The 13,078-nt window shown below is 36.8% G+C and overlaps 1 protein-coding gene across 2 annotated transcripts in view; it reads right to left on the minus strand.

The window, feature by feature from the left end:
* PPP2R5A (protein phosphatase 2 regulatory subunit B'alpha) overlaps window positions 1-13,078 on the minus strand; it is a 141,198-nt gene that overhangs the window by 2,958 nt on the left and 125,162 nt on the right. For both annotated transcript variants that reach the window (XM_077157738.1, XM_077157739.1), the window contains exons 9-11: window positions 819-869; window positions 424-543; window positions 211-338 (exon numbers count right to left, since the gene is read on the minus strand). In XM_077157738.1, the coding sequence (XP_077013853.1) occupies window positions 211-338; window positions 424-543; window positions 819-869 (299 nt within the window). The remainder of the gene's footprint in view (window positions 1-210; window positions 339-423; window positions 544-818; window positions 870-13,078) is intronic.

Raw genomic sequence — 13,078 nt, forward strand, 5'->3', positions numbered from 1 at the left:
TAACTGCAATTAAGGTCATATACTAAAGGACATAACTTCACAAAGCTCTATGTATATAAAATGCAGAGCAGAATAAAACTGGATGATTTTAACCTTGGAATCCAAAATCTGTATGGAAGTATGAGCTGGGAGCTCAAAGGACAAAAAGGTTAAAAGAAAATAAACACACACAAAAAAACCAAAAATATAAGCAACATAAAAGATACTTACGGATTCCAGTGTTCTTTGGAGATTTTGTACAAACTGCCAAACATAATTGGCAGAATTTTTTCAATATTCTCCTCAATCAAACTGAGAATATATTCATTATTCCAGAAGTACAGTGCCCTTTCTGCAACCTACAGAAAAAATTTAGAAATGTTAAAACTAAAAGAGAAGAGAAATAACAGTATAAAATAAACAGTGTCAGTGAAAACATCATACCTGAAAATGAGAACTGGATACACATTTGGATATCTGTTTAAAAAGTGGCTCTTCAATTTTTTTGAACTGTGTTGGTTCAATGACATCTAAGATTTCTTCAATTTCTCCTAAAAACATCACCTACATTAAAAAAAATTTTCATTTGAGAAATGATACATGAAAATAACACAAGCCATACAAATAAGAGGTTTAGTATATAAATCTCTACAGTATGCAAAAAAGTCTAGATGATACATGCAATTTAATATAATACATAGCTATCCTACTAAGTGTCCCTAATCCTTATAGAAAATCTCCCACTCTGTAGCAGTGTCAATATGGTCAACCCCAAAAAGCACTGTAATAGGCTTGAGAAATTCTGATTAAATGCACTACAGTTAGCAAACAAAGCCCACCTCTTTCTGACTGCATGTTTTTGGCCAAAATTTCAGCAATCCTCTGATCACCTGCAAAAAAGGAAAACTTTAATATGAATTTAAGTAATGAAGCTGGCTAATCCTAGTACATTTTTAATAGCTGTGATTAAATCAGCATTCTAGGGTAGATCAATATTCTTAATAATCTAACTTTCTGTTCACCTTTAGATTTTTATTCAATAAATGTGTATTGAGTGCCCATGATCCCTGCTGTGCTGGTTTGAATCTGTTATGTACCCACAGAAAAGCCTGTGTTCTTTTAATCCATCCCTGTGAGTGGGAGATTTTACTTAGATTGTTTCCATGGAGATGTGACCCAGCCCATTCAAGGTGGGTCTTAATTTCCTTACTGGAATCCTTTTTGAGAGGATAAAAGGCAGACACATTTTTGAGAGAGCTCAGAGACAGAAAACAACCCTCAGGAGTAGCAAGCAGGACGCACAGGTGCTGAGAGAGCTATTTTGGAACCAGAACCAGGATACAAGGACCAGCAGATGTCAACATGTGCCTTCCCACATGATAGAGGAACCCTGAATGCCAGCAACCTTTCCTCAGAGAAGGTATTTTCCTTGTGATGCCTTAATTTGGATGTTTTCATGCCTTAAAACTATAAAGTTGTAACCTAATAAATCCCCACTGAAAAAGCCAACCCATTTCCAATATATCGCATTCTGGCAGCTGTAGCAAACCGAAACACCTGCCTTCTTGTATTCATGTCCCTGTATGACCCCCTACCTCTAATATGGCAAAATCAATGGAATATCGTTTCCAAGAGTAGGTTACAAAAGAATGTGACTTTCATCTTCCTAGCAGACTCTATGGCTTTCTCAGCTTGGAAGCTTTGATGAAGCAAGATGGCACGTTGGTGAAGCCCGCATGACAAGGAACTGAGAGTGGCCTCCAGGCAACAGCAAGCTAGGAACAAACCTTTGGTCCTACAGCACTTGAGGAACAGGAATCTGCCAAGCAGATTCTTCTCCATTTGAGCCTTTAACTGAGACCCAAACCCTGGCCAACACCTTCATTGCAGCCTTGTGAGAGACGCTGAAACAGAGGACCCAGCTAAGTTGTGCCCAGATTCCTTACCACAGAAACTGAGATAATAAATTTGTACTGTTTTAAGGCTTGACATTATATGGTAATTTGTTACACAGGAATAGCAAACTACTACAGTGCCTTACTCTTATCACACAAAAATCAATTTCAGATGGTAAAGTGAGTAGATTGAATGGAAAGCCCCCCAAAGACATGTCCATATCCCAATCTATGGAAGCTGTGAATGTGACCTTATTTGGATAAAGGGTCTTTGCAGGTGCAATTATGTTAAAGATCTCAAGATGAGATCATCCGACTTCCGGAAAAGATGGCGGCTTAGTAGGACACGCAGGTCTTAGTTCCTCCTCCAGAACAGCTACTAAAGAAATAGAAACGGTACAGAACAGCTCCCGGAGCCACGACAGAGACCAAAAAGACAGCGTACCCCATTCTGGAACGGCTGAACCGGCAGGGAGAATCCGCTGCGGTGAGATCACGGAGGGGCGCGCGCTTCCCCGGGCCGGGGCGGCTGGCGGCCAGAGTCCTTCCCTCCCTCCTTCCCGGGCCGGCTGGGAGATTTGGACCGGCACTCCCCAAGCCGCAGAGGCTGGCGACCCTCCCCACGCGCAGATTCCCAGGCCAGCTGGGAGATTCAGATCGGCATTCCCCCAAACCGCTTCAGCTGGCGAACATCCCCCACAGCGAGAGTTTTCCAAAGTTAAAGGAGCCACAGCATCTTTTACTGGTGGGATCCGCAGACAGACGAGCGCCATGAGTGCCACCTACTGGGCAGGATAAGAAAAACAGCCCACAGATTTCACAGAAAAATGTTTCAACCTGCTGGGTCCCACACCCAGAGAAATCTGATTAAATGCCCAGACACCAGCAGAAAATAACGGATCATGCTCGGAAAATTGAAGATATGGCCCAGTCAAAGGAACAAACCAATAGTTCAAATGAGATACAGGAGCTGAGACAACTAATGCTGAATATACGAACAGAAATGGAAAACCTCTTCAAAAACCAAATCAATAAATTGAGGGAGGACATGAAGAAGACATGGGCTGAACAAAAAGAAGAAATAGAAAATCTGAAAAAACAAATCACAGAACTTATGGGAGTGAAGGACAAAGTAGAAAAGATGGAAAAAACAATGGATACCTACAATGGTAGATTTAAAGAGACAGAAGATAGAATTAGTGATTTGGAGGATGGAACATCTGAATTCCAAAAAGAAACAGAAACTATAGGGAAAAGAATGGAAAAATTTGAACAGGGTATCAGGGAACTGAATGACAATATGAAGCACACAAATATACGTGTTGTGGGTGTCCCAGAAGGAGAAGAGAAGGGAAAAGGAGGAGAAAAACTAATGGAAGAAATTATCACTGAAAATTTCCCAACTCTTATGAAAGACCTAAAATTACAGATCCAAGAAGTGCAGCGCACCCCAAAGAGAATAGACCGAAATAGGCGTTCTCCAAGACACTTACTAGTTAGAATGTCAGAGGTCAAAGAGAAAGAGAGGATCTTGAAAGCAGCAAGAGAAAAACAATCCATCACATACAAGGGAAACCCAATAAGACTATGCGTAGATTTCTCAGCAGAAACCATGGAAGCTAGAAGACAGTGGGATGATATATTTAAATTACTAAAAGAGAAAAACTGCCAACCAAGACTCCTATATCCAGCAAAATTATCCTTCAAAAATGAGGGAGAAATTAAAACATTCTCAGACAAAAAGTCACTGAGAGAATTTGAGACCAAGAGAGCAGCTCTGCAAGAAATACTAAAGGGAGCACTAGAGACTGATACAAAAAGACAGAAGAGAGAGGTATGGAGAAGAGTGTAGAAAGAAGGAAAATCAGATATGATATATATAATACAAAAGGCAAAATGATACAGGAAAATATTATCCAAACAGTAATAACACTAAATGTTAATGGACTGAATTCCCCAATCAAAAGACATAGACTGGCAGAATGGATTAAAAAACAGGATCCTTCTATATGCTGTCTACAGGAAACACATCTTAGACCCAAAGATAAACATAGATTGAAAGTGAAAGGTTGGGAAAAGATATTTCATGCAAATAACAACCAGAAAAGAGCAGGAGTAGCTATACTAATATCCAACAAATTAGACTTCAAATGTAAAACAGTTAAAAGAGACAAAGAAGGACACTATCTACTAATAAAAGGAACAATTAAACAAGAAGACATAACAATCATAAATATTTATGCGCCGAACCAGAATGCCCAAAAATACATGAGGAATACACTGCAAACACTGAAAAGGGAAATAGACAAATATACCATAATAGTTGGAGACTTCAATTCACCACTCTCATCAATGGACAGAACATCTAGACAGAGGATCAATAAAGAAATAGAGAATTTGAATATTACAATACATGAGCTAGACTTAACAGACATTTATAGGACATTACATCCCACAACAGCAGGATACACCTTTTTCTCAAGTGCTCATGGATCATTCTCAAAGATAGACCATATGCTGGGTCACAAAGCAAGTCTTAACAAATTTAAAAAGATTGAAATCATACACAACACTTTCTCAGATCATAAAGGAATGAAGTTGGAAATCAATAATAGGCGGAGTGCCAGAAAATTCACAAATACGTGGAGGCTCAACAACACACTCTTAAACAACGAGTGGGTCAAGCAAGAAATTGCAAGAGAAATTAGTAAATACCTTGAGGCGAATGAAAACGAAAACACAACATATCAAAACTTATGGGACGCAGCAAAGGCAGTGCTAAGAGGGAAATTTATTGCCCTAAATGCCTATATCAGAAAAGAAGAAAAGGCAAAAATGCAGGAATTAACTGTCCACTTGGAAGAACTGGAGAAAGAACAGCAAACTAATCCCAAAGCAAGCAAAAGGAAAGAAATAACAAAGATTAGAGCAGAAATAAATGAAATTGATAACATAAAAACAATAGAGAAAATCAATAAGACCAGAAGTTGGTTCTATGAGAAAATCAATAAGATTGATGGGCCCTTAGCAAGATTGACAAAAAGAAGAAGAGAGAGGATGCAAATAAATAAGATGAGAAATGGAAGAGGAGACATAACCACTGACCTCACAGAAATAAAGGAGGTAATAACAGGATACTATGAACAACTTTATGCTAATAAATACAACAATTTAGATGAAATGGACGGGTTCCTGGAAAGGCATGAACAACCAACTTTGACTCAAGAAGAAATAGATGACCTCAACAAACCAATCACAAGTAAAGAAATTGAATCAGTCATTCAAAAGCCTCCCAAAAAGAAAAGTCCAGGACCAGAAGGCTTCACATGTGAATTCTATCAAACATTCCAGAAAGAATTAGTACCAACTCTCCTCAAACTCTTCAAAAAAATCGAAGTGGAGGGAAAACTGCCTAATTCATTCTATGAAGCCAACATCACCCTCATACCAAAACCAGGCAAAGATATTGCAAAAAAAGAAAACTACACACCAATCTCTCTAATGAATATACATGCAAAAATCCTGAACAAAATTCTAGCAAATCGAATCCAACAACACATTAAAAGAATTATACATCCTGACCAAGTAGGATTCATCCGAGGTATGCAAGGATGGTTCAACATAAGAAAATCAATTGATGTAATACACCATATCAACCAATCAAAGCAGAAAAATCACATGATCATCTCAATTGATGCAGAGAAGGCATTTGACAAGATTCAACATCCTTTCCTGTTGAAAACACTTCAAAAGATAGGAATTCAAGGGAACTTCCTTAAAATGATAGAGGGAATATATGAAAAACCCACAGCTAATATCATCCTCAATGGGAAAAAATTGAAAACTTTCCCCCTAAGATCAGGAACAAGACAAGGATGTCCATTATCACCACTATTATTCAACATTGTGTTGGAGGTTTTAGCCAGAGCAATTAGACAAGAAAAAGAAATACAAGGCATCAAAATAGGAAAGGAAGAAGTAAAACTATCACTGTTTGCAGACGATATGATACTATACGTCAAAAACCCGGAAAAATCCACAACAAAACTACTAGAGCTAATAAATGAGTACAGCAAAGTAGCAGGTTACAAGATCAACATTCAAAAATCTGTAGCATTTCTATACACTAGTAATGAACAAGCTGAGGGGGAAATCAAGAAACGAATTCCATTTACAATTGCAACTAAAAGAATAAAATACCTAGGAATAAATTTAACTAAAGAGACAAAAAACCTATACAAAGAAAACTACAAAAAACTGTTAAAAGAAATCACAGAAGACCTAAATAGATGGAAGGGCATACCGTGTTCATGGATTGGAAGACTAAATATAGTTAAGATGTCAATCCTACCTAAATTGATTTACAGATTCAATGCAATACCAATCAAAATCCCTACAACTTATTTTTCAGAAATAGAAAAACCAATAAGCAAATTTATCTGGAAGGGCAGGGCGCCCCGAATTGCTAAAAGTATCTTGAGGAAAAAAAACGAAGCTGGAGGTCTCGCACTGCCTGACTTTAAGGCATATTATGAAGCCACAGTGGTCAAAAAAGCATGGTATTGGCATAAAGATAGATATATCGACCAATGGAATAGAATAGAGTGCTCAGATATAGACCCTCTCATCTATGGACATTTGATCTTTGATAAGGCAGTCAAGCCAACTCACCTGGGACAGAATAGTCTCTTCAATAAATGGTGCCTAGAGAACTGAATATCCATATGCAGAAGAATGAAAGAGGACCTGTATCTCACACCCTATACAAAAGTTAACTCAAAATGGATCAAAGATCTAAACATTAGGTCTAAGGCCATAAAACAATTAGAGGAAAATGTAGGGAGATATCTTATGAAACTTACAATTGGAGGCGGTTTTATGGACCTTAAACCTAAAGCAAGAGCACTGAAGAAGGAAATAAATAAATGGGAACTCCTCAAAATTAAACACTTTTGTGCATCAAAGAACTTCATCAAGAAAGTAGAAAGACAGCCTACACAATGGGAGACAATATTTGGAAACGACATATCAGATAAAGGTCTAGTATCCAGAATTTATAAAGAGATTGTTCAACTCAACAACAAAAAGACAGCCAACCCAATTACAAAATGGGAAAAAGACTTGAACAGACACCTCTCAGAAGAGGAAATACAAATGGCCCAAAGGCACATGAAGAGATGCTCAATGGCCCTGGCCATTAGAGAAATGCAAATCAAAACCACAATGAGATATCATCTCACACCCACCAGAATGGCCATTATCAACAAAACAGAAAATGACAAGTGCTGGAGAGGATGCGGTGAAAGAGGCACACTTATCCACTGTTGGTGGGAATGTCAAATGGTGCAACCACTGTGGAAGGCAGTTTGGCGGTTCCTCAAAAAGCTGAATATAGAATTGCCATACGACCCAGTAATACCATTGCTAGGTATCTACTCAAAGGACTTAAGGGCAAAGACACAAACGGACATTTGCACACCAATGTTTATAGCAGCATTATTTACAATTGCAAAGAGATGGAAACAGCCAAAATGTCCATCAGCAGACGAGTGGCTAAACAAACTGTGGTATATACATACGATGGAATATTATGCAGCTTTAAGACAGAATAAACTTATGAAGCATGTAATAACATGGATGGACCTAGAGAACATTATGCTGAGTGAGTCTAGCCAAAAACTAAAGGACAAATACTGTATGGTCCCACTGATGTGAACGGACATTCGAGAATAAACTTGGAATATGTCATTGGTAACAGAGGCCAGCAGGAGTTAGAAACAGGGTAAGATAATGGGTAATTGGAGCTGAAGGGATACAGACTGTGCAACAGGACTAGATACAAAAACTCAAAAATGGACAGCACAATAATACCTAATTGTAATGTAATTATGTTAAAACACTGAATGAAGCTGCATCTGAGCTATAGTTTTTTTTTGTTTCTTCATTTTTCTTTTTCCTTTTTTATATATATTTTTTTATTTTTTATTATTATTATTATATATTTTTCTCTATATTAACATTCTATATCTTTTTCTGTTGTTTTGCTAGTTCTTTTCCTAAATCGATGCAAATGTACTAAGAAATGATGATCATATATCTATGTGATGATATTAAGAATTACTGATTGCATATGTGGAATGGAATGATTTCTAAATGTGTTAATTTCTTTTTTTTTTTAATTAATAAAAAAAAAAAATGAGATCATCCTGGATTATCCAATTGGGCCCCAAATCCACTGACAAGTGTCCTTATAAGACACAAAGGACAGACAGAAGTAAAGGAGATAATGTGCCACAGAGAGACTGGAGTGGTGATCACAAACCAAACAATGCCTTGAGCCACCAGAAGCTGGAAGAGGCAAATAACAGATTTTCCCATAGACTCTCTGGAAGAAGCAAAGCCCTGCCAACCCCCCTGATTTCAGACTTCTAACCTCTAGAAATGTGACAATAAATTTCACTTGTTTTAAGCTACCAAGTTTGTGATAAGTTGTTACAACATTCTTAGGAATTAATATAGATGGAATCAAGATGTAAAGGTAAAAACTAAATGCACAAAATAACTAGAATGAGATACTGGAAAATATTTGTATAATCTTAGGAGAAAGATTTTTCTTAGCTTGACATCAATGCCAGAGCCATAATGATGAATCTGTTCATTACTGATCATCTTGATTTTACTATATAACATATTTTTTTCAGTTCTGTAAGGCATAAATTAAAACAGCATATTTGTAACGCATGCCAAACTCTGAAATCTGTTCTACAACTAATTGTTGTGATGCGTTTTGAAATTTATTGCTTTTTGGTATGCTGTTTTCCAGAAAAAAAGATTAAAGTCGACAGTGATGATAAAATAATATTTATTTCTTCTAGCCTCCAATGTTCTGGAGCAGCTAGAAGGAAAAATTTGAGATGATGGTATGTTAGCCCATGACAAACTCTGGGATCTGTCCTGTACTTACTTGTTGAAGAGTGCTTTGAAAAGTACTGGTTTTTTTTTCTTTGCTTTGAATTTTAAAGTTAAAAGAAAAAACTCTAAATGTACAAAAATATTTGCAAAATATAGGAATAAGGTTAAATATAGACAGAACATGGAACATAAATGATCAGTAGACAAAAAAATGGCTCAATCCTTGTCATAATAAAGCTTCAATTAAAATATTTCACATGTATTTAGACTAGCAAAGATTTTAAAAACCAAATATTCAACATTATCAAAATGTTGTCATTCACAATGACATTGTCATATGTCATTCAGCATTGTGAAGAATGAAGCAGATTAATATAGAAAGGCATCCAGATTATACTGAGAAGTCCAACAACCTAGTCAGCACTGTCTCACTGTTGGTTTAATCTACACACGAATCTATCTATCTTTCTATCTACCTATCTATACATAAAAAATTTTCTAGAAATACATTCACCAACTTATGTAACAATGGGGGTTTATAATATCTAAGGGACAAAAGAATTCAGGGAACTTTCACACCATTTCATATGTTTTTGTGTTGTGGGAACCAATTTAACACATTACTTTTTATAAATAGAGGTGGAAAGAAAAGTTATTTCCATTTTAGGAAATCATTTCAATGCTAAATTTAGGTATATAGAAAGGACTGCAATAAACTACCAAAGCTCTCACTTATAATTTGCAGGAAGCTTTGATATAAATACCAAGTTTCCAGAAAATCAGTATTAAAACTCAAACTCAAGTAACATGGCCATAATTTTGGTGCTGGAATAGACTAAACTAGAAATCGCAAATTTCTGTATCCTGAGATCTTTATGAATTGAAAAGTATTTTCCTTTGTAAACCTGGACATTTTACATTACTATCACCTCATCCTGTTCCTATTTCTATTAATCCAATTTACCCAAGCCAGGTTACCTATCTGGCCAGATTATCTATCTCCCTAATCTTCTTCTCTTTAAAAAGAAATCATCTATCTTCCCTATCCACCTCAAATTTACATAAGTAAAATTATATTTTACTATTTACTGAGCATTAACCATGACTTACGAGTTTACTTTTTTTAAATTTTTACCGGTTTTTTTTAACATGGGCAGGCACCAGGAATCAAACCCGGGTCCTTGGGCATGGCAGGCAAGCACTCTTACCTGCTGAGCCACCATGGCCCTACTTTTTTTTTTTTATTTTTAATGGAAGTCACCATGGATTTGTATGAGTCTTAATCCACTTAATGTGGTTTCACGTATTGGGCTTCTAAATCTGATGTCTTTTTTTCTTAAAGCAGTTTTATTGACATGTAGTCATAAAACATACAATCCACCCAAAGTGTACAATCAATGGCTTTTAGTATGAGCACAAAGTTGTATATTCATCACTACAATCAGTTCTATAACATTTTCATTAATCTAGTAAGCAAAACCCCATACTCCTTAGCAGTGATCTCTCGAGCTATCTTCTTCCCCAGTCCTAGATGACCACTAATCTGTCTCTATAAATTTATATTTACATTTTATACAGATGAAATCATATATTATGTAGTACTGTGTCTCATTTCTTTCAACTTAGCATGATGTTAAATTACAATTTTTTTCTTAATTAGAAATGGTAGATTTATATAAAGGTCATGTAAAACATACAACATTCTGATGTATCCCGCTATTGTTAAAACTTTGCATTGGTGTGTAACTTTGTTAAATTTCATGAAAGAGTATTAAATACTACTGTTACCTATAGTCCACAGATTACATTATGTATTTTTTCCCATTTACCACCCTATTATTAAGCCTTGTAATAGTGATATGAATTTGTTATTATTCATGAAAGAACATTTATATATATTTATATATACATACAGAAATATACATATATGTATACTTATATGAATATATGTATATTCATATATATTTACATATACATATATATTTATATATACATACATATATGTATACTTATATGAATATATGTATATTCATATATAGAAATATATATGAATGTTCTTCATTATATATATATATATATATATTTATATACATATATATACACACACACACACATTTTTTTTTTTCGCATGGGCAGGCACCAGGAATTGAACTTGGGTCTCCGGCATGGCAGGCGAGAATTCTGCCACTAAGCCACTGTTGCACCACCCTCATTCTTACATTTGTACTATTAACTAGTCACGTTACCCTATGCAACATGACTTCAGTCTTTCTTACAGCTGAATAATCCATTGTATGTATATACTACATTTTGTTTATCCCATTGGTTGATGAACTGCTTCCATCTTTTGGCAATTGTGAATAATGCTATAAATACTGGTGTGCAAATGTCTGTTCATGTCCCTGCTTTCATTTCTTCTGAGTGTATACCTAGTAGTAGGATTGCTGGATCATATGTTATTCTATACTTGGCTCTTGAGGAACTACCAAACTATTCTACAGTGACTGCACCATTTCACATTCCCACCAGCAGTGAATGAGTGTCTTATTTCTCCACATCCTCTCCAACACTTGTAGTTTTCTGCTTTTTAAAAAACAGTCATTTTCATAGGTATGGAATGATATCTCATTGTGGTTTGATCTGCATTTATTTCTCTAATAGCTAAAGATGTTGAGCATCTTTTCATGTGCTTTTTAATCATTTGTATTTCTCCTTTGGAAAAATGTGCATTCAAGTCTTTTGCCCACTTTTAAACTGAGCTGTTCTTTTATTGTTGAGTTGTAAGATTTCTTTATATATTCTAGATATTAAACTTTATCAGAAATGTGGTTTCCAGATATTTTCTCCCATTGAGTTGGCTGCCTTTCAACCTTTTGACAAAGGCCTTTAAAGCATATTCAATTTCTAATATTCAATTTTGGGGACAACATGGGGGCATGGTGAGGTGTGGAATTTAGTTCGTCTTCCAGAGCAGCTGGTAAACAGCCAGGAACAGTACAGAACACCTGCTGGGGTAACTTCAGTGACCGGACACAAAGTGTACACCAGCCAGGACCAGACGGAATGGCTGAGACCCCACAGAGAATGGTAAGTCACCCAAGCCACAGAGGTAGGTGCCCCTTACCCCCATGGGCATGGCACGCTGGTTCCCCCAGGGGAAAGGAAACAGATACTGGCAGCAAGGGCTTAACTCAACCAAGCTCTAAGTGCCAAATTAACAAATTCTGATTACTGAAAATAGGCCCCCAGCACAAATCAACCTGGAAGAAGCACTAAAGGTACCAGGAATTTTTGCCCTGGCAGAGAGGGGGTAGGGCTCATGGGAAAAAAAAAAAAAAAGAGGCTTTCTGAGTTGGACAGCATGAAATACTGGAAAAGGGCTGGGCCTCAAGAAAGGGGGCACACAGACTGGAGATACACAGAGCCACATATCAAACTTAAGCTCTTGAATGACAAACTCAAGCAGCAGGGGTGCAGTTCTGAAAAGACTTTTTTTCCTTAACTTTTTTTCTACTGCTTCACAGCTCTTTAGATAGAACTGGAAGCACTCTCAGGCTCCAGCACTGCCCCAGGCAAGGACAGAATTAAGCTTGTCTGAGCGACAGAGAAACTCATCAGGTGAAAGGAGTTAATTCCCTAAAGAGAAAGGTGGGGCCCAGCTCAAATGGAATCCCTCCTTCAAGGAATACAGGCCCCTGGGACTAGAAAACTGAAGCAATTAAAGCCATCTACAACCTCACTTCTGTCTCAACCACACCCTTGATAGGGAAGACTCTGCTGAAGTTAAAGGCACCACATCACTTTACCCTGGTGGGAAGCCACAAGCAGACAAGTGTCACATGCCAGGCAAGATAGGAAAAAAACAGTCTAGAGGCTTCATAGGAAAGTCTGACAACCTGATGGGTCTCACTCTCAAGAAAACTTGATACTGGTGACTCCCTCCTCCTGAGACACTGGCAGGTGTGGTCTCAGAAAATCTGACTTGGGTCTATTTTTGAGGAGACCCTCCTCAAAAAAAAAAAAGGGCTCCATATGGGCAGGGCAAGAAATAGAAAAACAAGAACTGAAAACTTCTGATTGAACAGAACCCATACTAGAGGTCAAAAATAGGTTGAACTGAATGCCAAAGAAGGGACAGAGAACAAACCCACCCAGCAAGAAAATTCAAGGTAAAAAAGTGAAAACAACCTCTAGAATAAATTAATTAAAGAAATAAAATGCATAGATGCCAGCAAAAAATAATGATTCATACAAGGAAAATCAAAGATATGGCCAAACTGAAGGGACAAACC

Source organism: Tamandua tetradactyla, chromosome 4, assembly GCF_023851605.1.
Source record: "Tamandua tetradactyla isolate mTamTet1 chromosome 4, mTamTet1.pri, whole genome shotgun sequence".
Taxonomy (NCBI): domain Eukaryota; kingdom Metazoa; phylum Chordata; class Mammalia; order Pilosa; family Myrmecophagidae; genus Tamandua; species Tamandua tetradactyla.